Source organism: Plectropomus leopardus, chromosome 5 (genome assembly GCF_026936395.1).
Source record: "Plectropomus leopardus strain MGB_pleo_1.0 chromosome 5, ASM2693639v1, whole genome shotgun sequence".
NCBI lineage: Eukaryota > Metazoa > Chordata > Actinopteri > Perciformes > Serranidae > Plectropomus > Plectropomus leopardus.
The window spans coordinates 22035626-22057566 of record NC_142180.1 but is presented as its reverse complement, the minus strand read 5'-3'; the positions used below and the strand labels follow the sequence as shown (position 1 = coordinate 22057566).

At 40.5% G+C, this 21941-nt stretch overlaps 1 protein-coding gene across 1 annotated transcript in view; it reads left to right on the top strand.

Annotated features, from left to right (window-relative positions):
• rnf220b (ring finger protein 220b) overlaps positions 1–20471 on the top strand; it is a 36005-nt gene extending 15534 nt beyond the window's left edge. The window contains 15 exon segments of the mRNA XM_088077740.1: positions 8142–8268; positions 9215–9257; positions 9350–9442; positions 10226–10268; positions 10605–10694; positions 13312–13355; positions 13675–13762; positions 14154–14250; positions 15330–15389; positions 16480–16541; positions 16637–16684; positions 16687–16720; positions 18045–18153; positions 19486–19560; positions 19770–20471. Coding sequence (XP_087933866.1) covers positions 8142–8268; positions 9215–9257; positions 9350–9442; positions 10226–10268; positions 10605–10694; positions 13312–13355; positions 13675–13762; positions 14154–14250; positions 15330–15389; positions 16480–16541; positions 16637–16684; positions 16687–16720; positions 18045–18153; positions 19486–19560; positions 19770–19841 — 1085 coding nt within the window. The 3' untranslated portion in view covers positions 19842–20471.
• The last annotated feature ends 1470 nt before the right edge of the window (positions 20472–21941 follow it).

Genomic DNA, 21941 nt, shown 5'->3' with positions numbered 1-21941 from the left:
CTGTAACTATAGGTACCGTGCATTAAACCCCTCACCACCATATGGGAACCTCATCTGAATTTTCAGTATGTGCCTCATGCACCTGATCGCAGCTGTAAGAATGTAGTAAATCTACTGTTTTTCCTCAATGAAAAAAGCATTGACTGTAAGTAGATGTGTTCAAAGCACTCACGTTTCTCTTATTGAGTCTTGTTGTTTTAAAATTGCCAAAACCGCAGCATGATGTTTGTTTAGGGAGTTTAAGAGTGGGCGACGGACTCCTTGTGCATGTACCTATAACGCTGAATGTGTCAGAGTTGGCACCGCAGTCGCTTCTTGATGCAAAAAGCTCAGGCAGTACCTCTGGGGCGGTTATTTTCAAGGCATTTGGAGGAATATGGAAAAACACGCACTGATGGGGAAGCAGTGTAACAACATGCAGGAGTAGAGCTCGGGTTTTTGGACACTGCTGTTAGAAAACGTCCCAAACTGATCGGATATATAGTGTGATCTCACTTTTGTAGCCGTTGTTGTAATACCACTGAGTACTGGTATAATTAAACTCTTCAGTGAGTTCAACACACAGTGACACACTGTTTGTCTGTTTAGAAAAGTTGAGTACTTGATGCAAGCAACAGAGCGATCCTCTCATTTTCTCCTTATTAACCACTAATTGAGAGAAAGAGCAAGAGGGGAAAAGAAAATGAGAGGGAAGTGATGAGGAGACAATGGAATAATAAGAGAGAGAGAGAGAAAAGAGAGAGAGTATTAATGTGTATTAATCAGTGATCCGGGTAATAGTGATCTGTATTTTTGGAGCCAATCTAATTAGTCTCTAATGAGGGATTGTGATCTGTGTGTTAGCGTCTTGATGTCTCTCTCTCTCTCTCTTTCTCTCGTTCTCTCTTTCTCTCTCACACACACACACACACAGAATGGTTGAAACAATCGCAACAGGAGTAATGGATATATATGAATAAACATGTTTGCTTTAACCCACAAGAACATCACACTGGTACAAAAATATAAAAATCTCACAAGACGTACACTTGTGTTCATAAGTTTCTTATTTCCAGAGGGAGTCAATCATTGAGGATTAACAAACTTTGCAGTTTTTTGTGCCAACTAGTTTCATTGCTGCTTAAAGTGCTAACAAGCAGGGCGGTGGTGTTGCCATTATCTGCAAAATGTCAGCTTTTCAGAAGCTAACAGAAGCAGCCTGTGTATTCAGCTTGATCACAACTATTTGTTTTAAAGTGATTCCGAACTCTCAAGTGTGATAGATTTTTTAAAATCATTTGAAGACTGGAAAACCTCTTAAATGGGATGAAAATGTACAATGTTACTGAGGAGTGCCAGAAAAACCTTCTCCCTCCTGGCAAAACGAACTAAACTTAAACCGTTTATGGCAACTGATTGCCTGAAGTGTGTTGAGAGAGGTTCAAGGCCTGACAGTATGATCCAGTGTGACACAGTTGGATGTCTGTATATTTCCGTCTGTCTAGCGAGTGCAGGTTGACGGCATCAGAGTGAGTGACAGGCCACCGGTGAACAGCTCTATTGCTGTCCGCTGTCACCAGCTTCTTGAACCAATGCGAGTGCACTGACTTTGACAGAAAGCAGTCAGAAAACAAATGTCAAAGTCTGGGTTTGGCATTTGCTGCCCAGAGTATGAGCTCGATTATGTCTCAACTTTTAGAGGATCATAACTGCTGACGGTAGATGGATGACAGGAGAGAGAAGGTGAAAGACACGTAATGAAGGTTCCCATTGGGACTTGCACCAGTAGAATAAATGAATGTATAAGTGTATAAATGAATTTATCAAAAAGTGACCCAATCCCAAAAAACCTGAGGACAGTCAGAACAACAGGTTCTCATTACAACTTGCCAAATTCTGCCACTTTGTCAGTGGACAATTATGTCCAAATGTGATGTACTAGGTACCCCCCCCCCCATGTCAGGGACAGTGTGTCAATTGACACTTAATACATGCATTGTCTTAAAATACACTCTTCTGTTTTTGCAGGGAAAGTACAGTTTCTGCTCCTTACATGCATACAGTCGTTTTCAAAATACAATTAAATGTAGGTAAAGCACTTCAGTTTTACGTTTATGTCCTTAGGGTTTGGCAACAAAAGCACATGGTTAGGTTTTTAAAAAAAGCCCATCATGGCTTGGTTTAATATTTAAATGGGAAGCAAACAGCGGGCTCCTGAATGAAAGTCCAGGGTATGTTGAACCCATCCACTTTCTCTGCAGCCTACCTTATAGATACTTAATAGCTTTTTATATTATTGGTGTGTCCGGTGGCCTCCCCTTTGCATATCATTTTGCCGCAAAAGGAGCCTTGGTACGTCCATGTCCAGCGCCAATGTCCACTTGCACACGTCGGTATTTGACAAGTAGGGTTATTGCCCACTGCATCTAAAACTACCGTGCCTGGTGCGTATCATACTGCCGCAAAATGTGCTTCTTATCGTCTGTGTCTGATGCTGACATCACTGACAAAGCACCGGTATTTGATGAGTTGAGATTAAGAACGGGATGGTTGGACAGCTTGTTTGTTATCTCTTTAAATTATTTGCAAAAAAACCCCTTCTTTTCCCCTTCATTGTGTCAGCCATTTTTCCAAAGTTCATGTCGACTAACTCAACTCTGATTATAGCAAGTTTGCTTGGATCCTCTCAGGCAGTGGACATATTGAAACACAGACCGCAAACGGGGACTCCACCAGACCCAATGACACTGCATCTTATTTGAACCTCATCCAAGTCAGATCTTGATTCGAGTCTCAGCTACTGAAACACGTGGATCTTTTAAAACCTCTAGATTTCATTAATATTGCAAAAATATAAAATTACTTAATAAGTAGCTCTGCCTTAACATGAATCATCAGACTTGAATTGTTTCCAGATATTTAAGAACAAAACTCTTCAAACAGACCTGCAGATATTTTCCCATGAGGTGGCTCGTAAGTAGCCTCATATCACCTCAAACACCCAAGGACAGTCCTAACTTTCCCCCCTGACTTCCACTCCCTCTCTCCAATCTGTAAGTCACTATCAAAGATCATTGAACCATGCATCTCAATGAGGGCCAGATTGATTGGTTGGAGCGAGGCGGAGGCAGGGTTCGATCTTTGCCCTCAGGTCCTGAGAAGGGGAAATATGGTCACAGGGACACAGTCGCACAGCTACCCAGTCCACTCTCCATCAACGAGATGATTGGACACATACATGCTGAGCCACGCCTGCACCTGATGGAACAATTGCAGCGACTAATGGAGAAGATGAGAGAGAGGAAGAGCGAGAGGGAGACGGAGAGAAATTGTGGGGTTTGTGCGCTGATTGACCTGTGGTCAGAGAGGTTATGTTCATTGATCTGTAGGACAGAAGAAAAGAGCTTTGGCCTGAGGTGCTTCAGAATGGGTCTATTTGGGGTTTAGGATTCCTGTCCATTCCCACCAGGAGCTTTTTCATCATCTGACTCCTCGGGACTTACAGCTGCCATCCGCTGTTGTCCACGTAATGCACAGAGCACTACAGAGGCCAAAGGCCAATCAATGTTCTACAAGAGGTTGATACAGATCTTATTAGTCAATGAATGATCATTAGTGGTCTAACGAGGCATTGATTTGTGCAAGGGCCAAAGGTTGTGGTGATTGTGGTGAGTGTCTTTAATACATTAAACACAATTGATTGCAGAGTAGGAGGAATATTTTTGAAGGATGCCGGAATTAGATTGGACAGTGAGAGATTTGAGGTCAAGCCAGGCAAGGGAGTGTGTCTCCCTCGGCCGTTGAATGTGGTTAGGATTGAACATGGAGCCAAGCGGCGCACTTGTGTATTACCGGTGTAGCAATTCTGCAATTAATAAAAAGCAGATATCTCGAAGTACTAAGTCAAAGGCAACTGAACTCGCTGTTTCAAAGGCTGGCGCAGCAGCCTTTGAAAGCTGAGGAAATGACTCTGCTCATAGCAGATGTGTTACTACAGGGCCTATTATGTTGCTCATTAAATACCCAACCTCTCAATAGGCCATTATTTCCCCAATAAAAAACAAACGGCGGCCTGCATACTTTCCCCTCTCCCCCCTCCGCTTCAGAGGTTACTTCTACCTCACAGACGGCAAAAAGCCCTGACTAATATCCTGCATGTGATGCTTTTAAATAGGAAGCAGGCCGCGGGATAGGGTGGAGTACAGGTGTGGCAGGAGCCAATGGCTTTTATAGCCCTCCATCTCCTCTGAAAGTGTGCCAAGGACCTGCCTACACAACCCACCACTGCAGTGTTAGCCGCCAAGCGTTAACTTTACTCCCCCCGCCAATCTCTACATGCCTACTGATTATATAGAGTCTGTGCTTGTTATGACTTTATAGAGGGATTTCTGATGTGCTTAGAGAATTGTTTGATGATTGGGATAATGATGCCAGTTGGAGTGAGTTGTCTCAGCACTTTATCACCAGCAAATGCAAAGTAAAACAGACCAAGCCAACACAAAACAGGCTCCACATCCTCCCCTGGATGCTCGCACGTACGTCCCCTGCCATTCAAAGCCGTCCGATCCCCCTCGTGTCAATCAGAATTAGACCACGTCCACAGGTTTGTCACCGGGGGGACGTTCGTCACCATGTCTCCCCTGCAGAACAGCCTTTTCATGCCCCAGCATAATGTCAGCGGGTGACATCCAGGCCTGATGTGATGTGGCATTCACTAAAGGTCACGTTAGGCATCTTCGCTCTGTCTGCATCAGCAGAACTGGCAGCCGTCATATGGGCGCTGGCATCGGCCATTACCCAAGCCCTCAGGGGGACTCGGCGCTTTAAGGATTTGTCAGCGGGATTCTGATCTCTCTGTTGCAGTGGCGAGCACTGAGCGCGGGACAGTCACAGTCCACGTCCTGATGCAGAGCAACAGAAAGTGGATTTTACCATCAATCATACAACGGGGACGAGGAGGATGACGATATCTTGTTTTGTTTCAAAACATGAACTTTATTATCTCGTGATGCTCTTGATAATGGAGATGGGGCGGAGACAGACCAGGGGTGTGTTCTCTTCAAATCCACAGGGAGATAAAAATTCAAGCATGTTTAGGTATACTCATTTGTGTGATTGAGCAACATCACTTTTCTTGTGCTGCTTTCAGACACCTCTTTTACAAGTTTTCAGGCAGTTTTCATGTAGCTTTCACTGACTTTTTGTTATTTTTTGGGTCATTTTCTCTTTTATGCTCATTGTCTTCTTCCCATGTTTTTGAAAGAAACCAAACCAATTTGCTCAGGTTTTTAAGGGTTAAAATGTTTATGAAAATAGTTAGCCAAGTTTGAAGTGACCACGAAACAGGGATAAAAATAAAATTGTGCCCCCGCCCACATTTTGTTTCATTGGAACAAGACTTAGCCAAATAAAACATCCTCCCAAGTGGCAACAGTAAGTGAAGAGAGCAAACAGCAGCTGGACAAAGGCTAGACATCCAGGAGAGGAGGTCCTGAACTGGCGAGACACAAAGACAGAAAAAGGAAACAATCAGAGACATAGAGACAGTGAATCCATTAGGAGATGAGCCAGTCAAACTCCGCACAGCCTGGCGAGAGCGAGGGCCAATCCATCCGAGCCAGTTGCCGTAGTGAGGGAACAGTTAACAAGCCCCACAGGCAGGTTTTACAGCCCCCTGTTGTGTGTCTGAGACCCCCCAGGCTGAAGAGGGGCTGAGGCTGACTGATACTGACAGGGTTTATGTGGGCGGGGGCGGAGGGCAGCGAGGGGGGGATGGAGATGTGTAAAAAGGTGGTCATGAACCAACAACTGTCACTTATGAGAGTGCGGCACAAGCAAGCTTCAGCACACACACAAACACACACACACACACACACACCCATCCATACATCCAAACATGCCCGCTGCCACACCATTAAATCTGATGTTTGTGTGGAGCAGAGGTGAAGAGCGGGGGAGCGGCTGCAGTCGGAGGAGGGGGGCTTATCCAAAAAGTGGACCAATAAAACACCTGAAAATCAAATCCCATTGCTCTTATCGCGGCGCCATTCAGAGACGTTATCTGTGCAGGTAATGTGGTTATAAATTCAATTTCAGCCCAGAGATTTCATTGTTTACTGATGCCTGCATGTTCCGGGCGGCAGAGCGCAGAAAGCCCGGGAACGTTCGATGCGTGTCGGGAAAAGTCATTTAGGCTTCCGCGAGGGGATGCAAAAAAGGCGAGAGAGAGGGAGAGAGAGAGGGGGGTGAAACCAGGAGAGCTGTCACTCTCCCAAGGACACCTGACTCTGCTTTCTATTTTCCACCCCATGTTTTATTTAGAGGCCATTTTGTCCTATTTGGTTCCTCATTATGGGGGCTCATAGCTCAACTGATGTCAGGGGACGGCACTTGCCGACAGACATCGGCGTCTGAGCTTGTCACGTCGCTGGTCATTTGGAGTGAAGCTGGGAAAAGTTAGTCTGGTGTTTGGATAATGGGGTCCTCTAGGAAGTTCAGTCCACCATGCTGCACATTAAGGGGAAACTGTCAGAAATATGAATCTGTTTGTAATGTCCCGTATTTAAAAGTGTTAGATTGCGATTGCCAGTGGTGTCATTTGTTTTCTCTTGACTGTGCAGAGATGGGAAATTAGGTGCATCTTGCCTACTAGCTCTCTCTGTGTGATTGATGGCTTTCAGGAGTAAATCACCTCATCTACTAGGTAAAATCTTGATATAGTAGAGCTCCTCAGGCTCCCAGCTGGCTGCTTATGGCAGTAATCCATCAGTGGGGCCCAATGGGCCGAGTGGCCCTCCTGGGTAATGTTCCTATTGACAGCCTATGATGTCAACACACTGACAGCAGGGGGCCATAGCAGTGTGTCTATGTGTTTATGTGTGTGTGTGTAACCTTATTTTACTCTCACTGCCGCTGTCTGTCAATACTACAGATAGGTCTGCTGAACACACACAAACACACACAGTTAAGGCTGTTCTCAACTAAAGAAATACAACGCTAACGATGAGTTGAATGAGCGGATCTGTCCTGGTGGTCTAGTGGGAACATCTCAAATCAAAGTCCAGCTTGAGGTTTTTGCTGAATACTGACAAAAAAAAGTAATTTAACGCACAAATCTGATGTTTTTTTTAAATTATATTTTACTGTTTTTCTTAATGTAAATGTAATCAGGTGTGTGCAGTAAAAGGGAAAGTTCAGTATTACTCAGCCTGGACCCTATTTTTCCATGTTTTTGTGTTTAGGTGACTAATGGAAACAGCAGCAAAACAGGCTGCAGTGTAACCATTTACCATATTTTTGGACCATTTATGAACATCCACGAAAAATGCTTGTTTTTGCCACTAGCATGTTTAGATTTATAAGTGCCCAACAAGTTATAGAGGGGATAAGTACTGAGATAGACCATTTTGTAAAAGAGAAAGACTGCTTTTGTTTCACCAGAAACAGCACTGAAATCAGAAACACCAGACTCCATTTAAATAAACAGTAGGTATTATTAGTTTTTATTATTATTATTAATAAAACACACTTTATTAAAGTTTTAGAAACAAAAAAAAAAAAGAAAACTCACAGAAAACCATCTTGGTTTGTCTTTCCACTGTTCAATCAATCACCAAAAATAAGCCCTTTAGTTACCCAAATAGATGTGAAAGTATGCTCTATACACCTCTAAATTGTTTTTTTGGGGGGGGTTTAATTGTAATGTATATTAATATATAATAATAGTATGTATATATATAAAGATATATATATATATATATATATATATAGAGAGAGAGAGAGAGAGAGAGAGAGCACAGTGCATTATTAGTGGCGATTTCAGGGCTATTTCTAGTTAATCAAAAAAGGACCTTACTCTTTAACAAAAAGGTCTATATCTCATTAAACTGATTTTATATCAAGCTTAGACATAGATATACATTTTTGTATAAACTACCCAAAGTGAAGTCAAACTAGACCATGTTAAAAAGGACACAGTCACGCCAAATGTGCACCGAATGAAAGCTTGTCATAAAAGAAAACTTCACATTATCTCCGCAGTAAAACTGTAGCACTTTTCATCTTTCCAAAGCCTCAAAGATCAAGCAAACATGAAACAAAGCACAAAACTGTTTTTTCCTGTAAACATCTCATTTAACTCTCTCACTCTCTTCATTATCTAGGCAAAGTGAAGGGTCTCTATGACGCTCAGGCCCCAGTGTGTCCAGTCTGCCAGGCGATTCTGCGACCAGGAGAGCTGCAGGAACACATGGAGCAGGAGCTGTCCAAACTTGCCCAGATACAAATCAGGTATCATGATCTGATCTCACAACATTCACATTGCATTTCCTTTATCTTAATTCAACATTACACCATCAAGTGGTTCCATCCAGATATCTCCTCACAGCTCTGTTGAGAATCACATCCTCACATGCTCCCTCGATCCCTTTTCTTCCAACTTTTCTTTTCCTCTATTTATCTATCTATCAATTTGTCATTTTCTCCGACTTTCTTTTCTGTTCAGCTTTCAGGTGATAATTAACGTTGACAGATTTTGTAGCTGGAGGGACCCCTCCCCTCCCCGCTTTCTTCAGTTTCCCCAGGTGCTGTCTCCCGTCTTCTCTGTCACCTGCGTGCAGTGTTTACAAGCTGCCTCATTGTTCCCTACATATTTCATATTACAGCCTCCGGCCTCGAGGCGACCAATCACACAGCGGGGGGATAATGTCCTGCTAATGGCTGCTTTGAGCCTGACACACACGCACAGTATAAAACATACACACAGGGACCAGAGGTGCACGCACACACACATAGAGACACACACACATTACCTGCTGCTTAAACCAGAAGAATGATTCCTCCAATAAAGACATTACACTCCAAATCTGCTTAACGACCGCTCCGTGGACAGTAATGGTTTCAAATTGAACTTGGCCCACGGGGACACTGTGTGTGTGTGTGTGTGTGTGTGTGTGTGTGTGTGTGTGTGTGTGTGTGTGTGTGTGTGTGTGTGTGTGTGTGTGTGTGTGTGTGTGTACTGTATCTGTGGGATAGACATAAAGAGTAAAATGAGGTTATACACAGACTCAGACACAAATTCACATAAGATAAAAGCGAATGGTATTTACATGACATCATTAAAAAGACAATATTGTGTTTGTATATTTTATAGTAACATAGCTGATTTGTGTGTGTCTTCTATTTCTGAGCTTGTTTAACATTCGAGGATCTTTATTTTTGCCTCTTTTCTCTTCAGTGTCACTCCAGTGCAGCAAAACCATCTCATAAGGACGCCGAAGGTAAACAGTTTATATCCTCATTAGTTTAAAGAGAACACAGTAGCTGTGATCTTTCCTTTGACTCTTGGTACTTTCTCTTTTTCTTTGTTCAGTCTCTGTCGCTGTCTCTTCATATCAAGCGCGAAGGAGGTTCTCCCACCTCGCCACCTCGAACGTCAGAGGACACCCACTCTGACCGATACCAGGTGAGGTTAAAAAATAAGCAAAACAGTATCGGAATATCAGGAGAATCAGATTTACAGAGCATCATGATATGTCTGCTTTCCTACCAGGGCTCAACTTTCTCAGTAAAAATGTTAAATGCACCCTGTTTTCATAAAGATGTACAGAAACGGAGGGAGCCAGAACAACAGCGCATTCATTAAGTTGTAATGGCGGATTAATCATTTCTTTGTATTTTTTATGATCATATGGTCATACACTGCAGGAAATTACTGAGTGAATCTGTGAAATTTTATGGTAGTTGTACATGCTTTTTTTTTACGTGTCACTTTTAAACACGTATACTCACACTTTTGATTAGTGTACTTTAGAGAGCACTGGTCAACTAGTTAGCAACATCATAAAAAACAGTCTGTTGTGGTGCCAGTGACTCACAAGTTTTATGGTCTGGGGTTGATCAAACGCTGTGCTCAACACACAACACCTCGCTTAAATGTAAAAAGTCCATCAGGAGTCAAGCTAATTTTATTTATATAGCTCAAAAACCCAAGTTTGTTTCAAGGGGCTTCATAAACTGAACAACATATTACACCTGCTATTCATATTAAGACAAATTCCACTCATAAAAAAGACAATTATAACAAAAATATAAACAAATATTTTAAATTAATACTAACAAATATTACTAATATAAATATAAATAATGTAAATGTCTATAAAAATGTCTGTAAATATCTATCTAAATGTGACTGAAAATGTTGTTATAACATGAAACAATCTAATATCTTCCTTTCTGTTTGTTGCAGACGTTTCTCCGTGTGCGGGCCAACAGACACACGAGACTAAATGGTATGTTGATGCACGCAGAGCTGACTAAATGTTATGTTTCATTGCTGCAGACTCCATTTATCATTAACAGTACACTCTGTCAGGTCTGCAGTTTTAAATGGCTTCACATTTAAAAAGTAAGGAGTCGCAGATAAAAAAAAACAAAAAAACAAAAACATTCCAGTTTCTTTTGTTCACACTGATGCGACTAGTTATGTGTTTCGTCCCCCGCCCCCTCACCCCTCACCCGTCGTTCAGATATCACCCTTTTTCCCACACCATCTCACACTGGCCTAGCGCCCACACGAGCAGAGGAGCTATTAACCTCTCAACTTTGACCTCTTGATATGTTAACAGTCGATGACCTCTGCTGGTGCAGGTGCTACGTCAAATCTGCCCCATTACGCCCCCACAGCGCAGGAGCCCACCTAGACTGCACACAAGCTGGTAAGACACACCAAGAAGCACCTCTTTCATCATCACCTTCTGAGTTTTGCTTCCAGTCTCACAATTTAAAAAAGGATATGATTGTCCCATGAAGGGATTGTAAGTTATAAGTAATAGTTTAATCAATGGTTAATAGCGAATTTACTGATAAACAAAAACCATGCATCTTCAGAAATTGCATTTTAACAAACTTGTAGTTGTCTTATCTTTTCAGAGATGACCTACAGAGTGTTAAAGTAAAAGGGAGATGAGCATCAGGCAATAGGATTTTTCCTATTCACATGAATCCTCAGCCAAAATTTGTTTAGTGTCTTTAAACTGATCTATGAGGAAAGTAAATGATTAGCAAATTATGTTGAAACTTAAGACCCTTTTGAAAGATGAATTTATTCCTAAAATATTCTCAGAATTCTAAATTCAGGTCCATCTGTCCAAATAGTGTGGGAAGCTTTTAAAGTCACATTCAGAGGGTAGATAATAAGTTATGATACTGCAGAAAGCAAGAAAATGTTAGGAAAAAAAAGGAATTGAATGACTTAAATCTTAGAAGTACTCAGGAATTAATTTTTGCCTATAAGATCCAACTTGCAACAGTCCCACAAGAGTAGACATCATTTGCTCTGTTTCAACTACACAATTAATATTTTGGGTCTGGAAAAGGCTGGAAAAATGCTAACACTCAAAACTTATAAACCCTTTATAAAAGGGTGCCTCATTAGGCAGTGGTACCAAAATCGATTAATACAAGCATGTAAAAATAAAAAATGTAATAAAAACACAAGCTTTTCAACTGTTTTTTATTTTTACATGCTTGTTCTGCAACCATCTAACCATTTTAAAATGGTATAATTGAGTCTGCACTGACACAGACATGCAGACTTACAGAGCGTTCTGAAAGCTGCGGCTGACACTACAGACATCTTACTACTGTTATTATTAACGCTGAGATTCTCCGGCTCTTAGCTGACTCTTCAAACTGCCACTGCTGTCGAGGTCTGTTAGCCTTTATTGGGCCTTATAACAGGACAGCATAATGAGCTTCTAAATACATGTCAGGGTGGAAAAAGAAGAGGAGGAGGAGGAGGAGGAGGAGGAGGGGGCTCCTCTGTTGATTAATCAACCTCTCTCTCTCTTTCCCTCTCTCTGTTTGATGAGCTCTTCCTCATCTATGACCGTCTCTTTAACCCTCATTATGTTTGCTGGGATGGCGGCAACCGGGTCACGGCCACCAGCTCTGTGTGTGTCCTCCCTCATCGGGGGGCCACTGTCATCCAGCGGGAATTAGAGGGCCCTAAAACTTAATGTCCCCTTATGCAATCTGCAGTCAGTCAGGTCACAGTGGGAGAGGAGGTGCAGTTGGTGTTCTGCCATGTTAACTTTTATATCAGAGAGGAGCGCGACGTGGGGGGGATGGGGGGGCAGGATGGAGATAGGAAGAAAATTTTGCATCCGCTGTTGAAAAAAACGGCAGTTGTTTATATAAAAGCCATGTTTGCAGTTTCTGGCTCTTATGTGTAATTATGCTTCAGTGTCTGTGTGTAACTGTGGTTGATTTGTCATAAGCAGTAGATATCTTTGAAAAGATAACCATAGACTGTCAACGTTAAGGCTCAATCTCTTTTCTTTTTTTTTCAGTATGTTTGGACAGGGTTTAGATTTTGCTTTTGGAAACTGGATATATCAGACATTTCATTTTTTACGTATCAGGTTTATTTTCATTAAAAACAGAGCTATCCCACAAACTTTTACACACCTCCCGGTAACTGCAGACGCTCCCCTGGTTGAGAATCACTGTTGTATAATAAAAACGCAAATGCCAAAATTAAAGAAATGAGTTCAAACTCGGCAAAGAATCACGCAGCAGCGTAAGACAACAAGAAAATTATGAGTTTTTAAAATCATTTTTATGTTAATCACATAAGCATGTTACATTTTGGGAAGTAAAAAGTATTTTGTACAAAAATAGATTGTTTTAGGGGGGTGAACCTTATAATACACCTGTACTGCAACATGTCAAAAATAATACAACACTGTTTCAGTAAATTGGTGGCACTTTTTTATATCACAAGTTAAACCATAATATCTCAATGGAACTTCTAATGTGCGGCACTATCAACACATTAACAGATACAGAACTTTCAATGGCACACTTAATCATTGGTCTTTTTAATGTAAAAGTAAGTGAAATATTTAACTGCATTACAAATGAAGAATGAAAATAAAAATTTGGGATAAGGTGGGAAAAGAGAGCGTTCTCTGTTCTTCCAAAAAAGGCAGTCAACCCTACTTTCTGCTAAATAACAATAATAAAGTAGTGAGACCCTCTCCCCCATACAGTCCCTTACTTATATCTATGTGACTTCCATAACAAACCATTGCCTGTGTCTTGATTCCCTAATGTTTTCTTTTCGTGGGAGGAATACACATATTTGGATTTTAAAACACAGAGCACATATTACGACATTTCATGGGAACAGGGTCCTTTATCCAACCTGTAGTCAGGAATAAAAGGAAGTTTGTATGAAGACTGAGAGCCATGAAGGGATAAACTAAAGTCACTGGCCTGATTTAAAGTGTCTTTCTCACCGTCTCCCGTCTTTCTTCTGTCTGTTTCCAGTCAGGATCGGAAAGCTGAAGAGAAGGAAACCAGAGGACGGACAGGTGCGTGTTTTTCTGGAGAGGATGATGAAAATGTTTGTTTCCTTGACTATCTATCTATTTTAATAGATATCTATCTATATATATTTATATGGATGAGAGAATGCTGGCGGTCGTGACACTGTGACACTGCTTTTGTTCACATAGCATCAGGATCACTGTCAGCTCGCTGTGTATCCATGTGAAAACACTGCCGGCGTTGGTTCACAGCTATGAAAACACAGAAGCGGATCCGCAGCTCGAGGCCACAGGAGGCATATGGACATACTCACCGAGACGGTGAAATTGCGTTCGTTTATGTTTGTGTTTATGTGTGTTTTAGGAGGGTTCAGCGGACTTGATGCCATTGCAGGACGAGTGGAATGAGAGGAGGAGGATGCAGATGTCGTCTATTGTCGGGGGATTTAAAGGTAAGCATGAATCTGTGCGCGTCATAAGTGTGTGTGTGCCATGGATGTACCCGTGTGTATGATCTCATTCAGTGGAGGGTGAATAATGTGACTGAGTGACAGTTGAAAAGCATTGAACTTTTCAGTCCACATTACAGCGGAGCAGGATGCCTTGAAGGTTAGCTTAAAAGTAACGGTTTCCTTTACCCGAGAAGGAAGCTCTGACCTGCAGACTTGTTAGACGCTGACTGACAGACGGGAAACATAACATTTTGTGATTCTCAAGTTCACCTTATTGTGACCTTAGAAAAAAACAACAGCCTTCTCACGCTCTTTACTTTGTCCTTTTACAACCACAGTTGCTTTAAACCATCAAAAATTGTTTAATAAACTTGTGAAAATGTCTCCTCAGGTGCAGTGCTGGTGAGCACGACTACTAAGGAGTGTCGAGACAGCGACGCAGACCTGGACGTGGATGGAGATGATACTCTGGAGTACGGCAGAGCGCAGTATCCTTTAACACAGAAGCAACCCTTCATTTTACTGTGATTGTAACTTAATAGTGGAGTGAGAACAATCCAGTACAAGGTGAAAAGATAAAAAAAAGTTGTCTTTAAAGTTACTACCTCAAATATCTCCGTTTCTTTCTCTTTGGCAACACCAGTGGCGATAAGCTGCAGTAAGTGCAGTGTGTTTGTTTGGCAGACTGAGGCCTGAAACCAGGCTGATGAATTTATTTATAACATCTCGTGTAACGTGCGCTGCAGCTGGAGAGAGGAAGTGTTGCCACAGCATATGCGGTGTGTGTGTGTGTGTGTGTGTGTGTGTGTGTATGTATGATTTGGTGTGTGTGAAAGCAGATCATTAATGACTGTGCACTGCGCCCTGTGACTTTTCCCAGAAATGTCCCAACAGACACCAAGTTCCTATAAGGACTGTCATCAGGGGACCGTAGGCTCTATCACAGTTTTGATACCTCATTAGACAGTGACTTAACAGATACTTATCTAAACGAAACTCTTCAAAATTATTACTTTAAATTGGAAAATACTTTTTACTTTGAGAAAAACTGACAAATTAATGGAAGGGATTAACGGGGACGACTCAGCGGCTGCCATGATTGGGCACATGTTCACTTTATGTCATCTACAAACATCACTCCACACATCTGTCACACTGCACCGTCACTGGACCCTGCTGCTGGTGAGGATTTTTTCACACTCGTTAGTTATACTTTCAAGTATATTTTTTATACTTAATTTTGCTTATATATTGTGCTTATATTTGTTAAACTATATTGTTGACCATTTATTTCCTTTCACATGTATGCCTTATTTTATATGTGAAGATATACGTTTTTTACGTATAGACCATATGAGGGTGACCCATTTGCAATTCCGTCATGCTCGCATAATGAACAAGATCTTAAATCTTAGATCTTGACTTTTAAAAAATGAATACGCATTCATCAAATTTCTTTCAAACTTTACTTTAGACTGTCATCATTTTCAGCATTTTACAGGTTAGAAACGTGTCCTACTTATTGTTATGTTTGTGTTACTGTATGCTTCCTGAGCTTTGTTCTCAGATACACGGAGACAGATGTAATCCCCTGCTCAGGAGAAAGCTCCAAGGACACAGCAGTAAAGTATGTATCCCACCTGAAAGGGCCTCATTTACAGTGAAAGTGTCATGATTTTAGGTTTTGAGTTATGTTGTGGACTTTGTTTTGGGGTTTTGTTATGTTTTCACGTTACTCGTGTTCAGTTTACTGTTTTATTTTTGTAGTATCTCTCCTCATGTGTCATGTCTGGTTTTACTTCCTGTCTTTGTGTTTCCCTGATTAGTTTCACCTGTGCTGTTGTGGTCTTGTCTACGCTTGTGTTTCCTGCCTCACCTTCATTTGTTAGTCAGCCCCTGTGCTTCCCTCCTGTTCCCTGTTTCCACAGACCCCAGCTGTGTGTAGTTGTCTTGATAAGTTCCCTGTGCGTATAAAGATCTGTGTGTTTCCATTTGTTCCCTGTCAGTTTGTCTGTTAACCTTGCTGTTATCCTCCTTGTGACCCTGCTCTGTTATCCCTGCTGTGATCCTCCGTGTTGTTTGCTTTTGTCTTCACCCAAATTCTTCCCCATTATCCTGGTTGGTCTCAGTTCTGTTTTTTTTTCATGTTTCATTTTTACTTTGTGTTTATGCACACCTTCTGTGTTTTTTCTTGACATTTTATCAGCATTAAAGCTTGCTTTTGTACACGGAGCTGCTCGTTTTTGTTCTGCCTATGACAGGATGTTAAATTAGTTATGAAAATAATTGGCAGTACGGTGGATCGGTGGTTAGCACTGTTGCTCACAGCAAGAAAGTCCCGAGTTCAGGTCCTGGCCAACCCAGATTCTTTCTGTGTGGAGTTTGCATGTCCTCTGTGTGTTTCCTCCACTATCAAAAACATGTATGTTGGGTTAATGCACCGGTCAGTGCTGCTGACCAGAGCTCTGGCAAAAGAAGTAGGTCCCAAGCGCTGCAAGCAGCTGCTCACTGCTCGGTAGAGAATGGGTAAAATGCAGAGAATAACTTTGCTGTACAATGTACATGCAACAATAAAGAATTATTATTATTATTATTATTATTATTATTATTATTATTATTATTATTATTATTATTATTATTATTATTATTATTATTATTATAGTCATACATTTGTTTGTTATTTATATTTCAATTTGTGTTTTTTTGTTTTCTTTCAGCAGCAGCAGCACATTGCCAGACTCTAGATTAAGCCTAGAATTCGCCAAATGGTCAAATGACGGTAAGTTACGTAAAACCCGAGTGAGTGAATTTATTGTTTATGATGATTATGATTTATTGATTATGATGATTTTTATTTGTGTGTTTTTTGTTCAGGGAGTCCATCTACAAGCAGTGCAGAGAAAGTGGACGGTAGCATAGCTGCACTCCCAAAACCTGCAAAAACTCTGAGATAGAGATGTAAGTTTGTCACTTAAAGCTGACAACACAAAGCAAACATTTGTGTCTCACGTCAGGTAGTGATTTGCAGTTTTGTTTAACTCTACGACAGTTATGAGTTGAGTGACTTTTTGTTTTTAGATTTTCATTCAAAGAAATAACAAAAACATGCGTTCATATGTGTTATTACAATGATACAATGAAAATGTTTTTTTTATTAATAAAGTTCTTGCACACAACATCTTTATTTGAGTAAAAGTTCATGGTTTTGGATGTTTTCTGTCTGTCAGCACATACTGCTCAAGGTGTTTTTTTGTTTTTACATAATAAGTTTAATATATATATATATATATATATATATATATATATATATATATATATATATATATATATATATATATATATATATATATATATATATATATATATATATATATATATATATATTTTGTAGACTGGCACAGTTGCGCTCCAGAACTGAAATCAATCAAAAGATCATACTCATGAATGAAATACTGCAAAAGGTCAAATTAACACATACTGACTTGGTAGAGACTAAAATGACCAACAAAGAAACAAAAAACAACCAAGAGGAGACACAAAATGACCACTAAAAGATGAGTTATAACTACAGAGAGACACAAAACCATCACTATTTCTGTCTTGTTCCTGTGTAGGAGAGGTTCTGGGCCCCTCTGCATATTTGTGTTGAGGGCCCATTGTCTTATTATCCACACATGGTCATATTGGTGGGAGTTGGGCAGGTAAAGTGTCAGTGAATCTCAGGGGTAAAATCAGGTGTGAATCAGCCAATCAGAGCTGAGGAAGGGACACTGTCCCTCACTGTGAAGTATATTTTGGGGGCCTGGCTCTCTGTGTCAAACCAGTTTGGGCTACCTGCCCCTGCGCCCACCAGCCTGATACATAATACTATATCAATGTGATGATATCATCAATCAAGGTCATAGCAGGCGACGCACATTTCATCACGCTTAATGCATTGTAGCCCGTCTGCCTCGCTGTACAGTATGTTTGCACATATAGTCCATCCTGTAATTGTGTGTACGTCTATCTCTGTGAGGACCCTGACATCTCAACCCCCCTCCCTCACCTCACACACTCACACACACACACCCCTCTGCTTATGATAAATGAGACAGCGAATGCAGGCAATGTGATTGCTGCTAAATTTCATGCTCAGTGTCCATGTTGGCCAGCGAATAATTTAATCTGTCTTCGATTTATAAATGACTCTCCAGTGTCTGCCTAACTCACGCACCCTCCCATCTCCCCTCCTGTTACCGTCCATCCCTGTATGTGTGTGTGTGTGTGTGTGTGTGTGCAGGCTCTCAGAGGATTCCACGCTGACAACTCTGGATGCACTTAAAGCTCGGATACGAGATTTGGAAAAACAGCTGTCTAAAGGAGACAGATTTAAATGCCTCATCTGCATGGTGAGTACGAAGGCAAATTAAATCGACAGAGCAGAGAAACAAAATAGAGACAACAGCGCAGTATTGCAGAAAGTGTTGATATCCCTGTAGGGACCAATAAGTCAGTATCAGTCGTGCTTTTTTAAGGAAATATAAATGTGCTGATGATATTTTGATCTGTTGATACAGATTTGTATTTGTAGTCTTTTTTTTAATACATGAAGCACTTTAAGTGACATCATTTGAAAATCTCAGTTAAATCTGTTTGACATCACACTTAAATAACCATGCAGACTCTCAGTATGATTAGTTGATGTGGAAATGTAATATATTGTCGATTTTGTATTATGTTATTATAGACTGTATAAAAGCATCAGAAAAATTATCCAAAATATTTTAACTATTTATCCTTTAAGTTATTTATTGATTCTTAAATGTGAGATTTTGCTGCTTTTCTCCCTTTTTACATCATCGGCTAATTGAATGAAAAAAAGAAGCTGATCTGACTGTATCGCTGGCATGTGTTGGAAACTTGTGATTAATATTTTTCACAATTGTATTTACATATAGAGCAAATGATTAACTGATTTTAAAGAAAAAAAGAATGAATCTATAATGAAAGCCAAACATACATATAACAAAATCTAGGTTGCAGCCATTCAGCTAGAGAACACTAACAGCTCTTTAACTCCACAAGAACTGAATAAAAACCAAAGCAAAGTTTAACAATTTTGTGACTGACCTTTGATCAGATTCCAGTGCTTGTTAATACACAAAAGTTTTAACATGATAGACTTAATTTGCTCATCTGCATTTTGACTTACGGACAAGGATATAGGTTTAGCTTAAGTATTTGGGGGACACATAATAAAAACCATGGCGTTTGGGCTCCTCCGCCAGATCATTTTGAGTGTTAAATGCTGAATATCTTGCATTCAAGTGAATTTTTTGCATATTTTTTTGCCTTTTTATGCATCCGTTTATGGTGAAAATATCTCTAATTGCATTAAAAAAAATCCTCGGCTACTTTAAAGTTTGTATCGGGGAGGACAAACGCACATGTTCTAAATTTTGAGGGAGAAGTTTCCCGTCCTCCCCAAAATCTATACATATCATTATGAAGATAATTGCCAAAACAATATGTATTGTATGAGCTATTAAAACTAAACAGCACAGTGTAAAATAAAAGACTGAACACACCAGCTGGACTTTTCTTGTTGTTAAATGAAATTGCTAAAATTTAATTTAACATTGAGCATCTTTTAATGCTTTTATTGTAGTTTCACATGGACATCTAGTGGCAGCCTTATGTACTACATGTAAGGAATCATCACCTGTGTTTTCTCTTTGCAGGACACGTACACAACCCCTCTTACCTCTATCCAGTGCTGGCATGTTCACTGTGAGGAATGTTGGCTTCGAACGCTGGTAAGATATCGAATTTGTGTTTTTTTTTCCACAAACATGCTGTATGATTATTGTCCCAGTTTGTTTTGCACTGTATGTCAAGACACGTCTGAGACGATTTTTAGTCACAATAAAGTTTTCTGAATCTGAATCTTCACATGAACATGAAATCAAAGTACAATAATCAGTGTCTGCTTAATAAAAGTCAAATCTTACGTCCTTTTCCTTAGGGAGCAAAGAAGTTATGTCCTCAGTGCAACACCATCACCTCACCAGGAGACCTGAGGCGGGTCTACCTGTGACACCGCCACTCACAGAACGAGGAGAGGGGCTTCTTCTGTTTTAACCAATCAAGGGTGGACTTGTGGGCAGCTGGCCTGTCATAGACTCCCACCCTCCTCCTCCTCGTCACACCTTCCTGGTCCTACCTGTGTATCAGTGTATCCACTAATCCCCAACAGGTTGCAGAACAGCAAGTGTGACCTTTGACCTTCCTTCACAGCCCTGTACAATATCCATGTTCCTGCTGCAACATCAACCAGATCAGAAGAAAACCAGCCGAGAGCTCAGGCACTGATAAACAAAGAGAAAAAATGCTTTGGGACAATATTTATCATTTTTGTAATCCCTTTGTTCTGTTTTCCGAGGAAAAGAAATCACATGCAAAGCACATGTATATAGTTTTGTGTATGTTTGGATTGGTGTGTGTGTGTGTATATGATGTTGACTAGCAGAACAACCCGACTGTATTTACTGTACAGAGTTTGTCTTTGCTTCGATCATTTATTATTTGTTTAGCTCCTGTAGGTTGGAAACATTTACAATAATCTCATCACATTCAGGCTCATTTTGTCTTTGTCACTGATGTGTTTCTTTGTATAGGATCATTAAATCTAATTTTATCAATGTTACTTCAATAAAACGTGCATCTAAAAGGGTCCACGATGTTTTTTATCTGCAGGTGGTGACATGATTATTCACCTGTTAAGTGTTTGAATGGACGGGAAGCGTCTCGAGTTGTGTAGGCCCGTCGACAGTCTTGTTATGATGACTGTTATGTGGTGAAGTCGCCCTTTAAGAAGTGGGTCGGTGCAGGATTAGTCCTGCAGAGCCCATGACAGCTCATGTAGAGTCGAGGGACACTAAACCCTGCTATTCTGAGCTTTTACTGCGTGAGGTACTGAAAACTACTCCAACACTACAAGGTCCAATCAAAGGGAAGTAAAACACCACAAAAACCCTCAATTCATTACAGGTATAGCAGGATGATGTTATTTAGTGTCTATCTACAGTCAGCGTGTATAAATTCTATGGTTGGATTTTTCTTCCCAGATTTCTAAATGTGACTGCATTGTTGTTGAAAAAGTGAAAGCACAGAACACGACCCTCAGTCCCCCCTCTTTAACCTCCAACATGCTCCAGTGGAGCTGCTTAAAGGAATACCTCACTGCCCAAATAATTATTTGTTTATCAATTACTCACCAAGTGTTTTACTGAATTTGTGAAGAAAGCATTGTTTTATCATATGCCACCATGGTGAACAAAGAGTCCAAAAACAAGAAAAAATCTATGAATTGAAGTAAGTTAATGGGGTCCATGTTTAACAGCAGTAAAACTATATCTAAACATCTATTTACAAACTCCTACACAACTCACACAGTTTAATCTAAGTCGTATTCATCCAGTCGTATGCTCAGTACTTCCCAAACACATGAATTTTTGCAAAAACCTTATGATTTAAAACATAAACAATCTCATGCACAGACAAGTACTGCGCCTCAACAAGCTCTAGCTGTAACATTTTAGCAAAAATGCATGTGTTTGGGGAGAACTGAGCAAATGACCGAATACATGAAACTTGGATTATACTGCACAAGTTGTGTTAGAGTTGTAAACATGTTTTGATATAATTTCGCTGTTGTTAAACGCGGCCCCCATTTTCTTCAGCTCATTAAGAATTTTTGGACTCCTAGTTCACCATGGAGGCATGTGAGAATTCAACATAACACGAGGGTGGGTAACTAATATACAAATGATAATTTTCTTGGTGAAGTATTCCTCTAACAGACTGTGGTTGTACTGGGCAGCTGCCAGGTATGAATACATGTAACTTTCTGAATGTGAACAGAAACTATCCTGGATAAAGTTAAAAATGTTTCTACCACACCAACCTTAAGTAGAAGAGTTTCTGTTTGATTTGTACTGTATATTTACACACTTTAACCTGCTTTTTCCCCTTAAAGCCAGAAATACAAATCTGGTGCTTAAGCAACAAGTCTCTGGATTAACAAATTTACACGAAGCTTCTGCTGCAGTGATCATTTGTTTATCAAAACCTTCTACGCTGCGCACAGGTTGTCGGTGTGACCTGTATAGACGGTGTGGATAAAAACAAGCCAGCA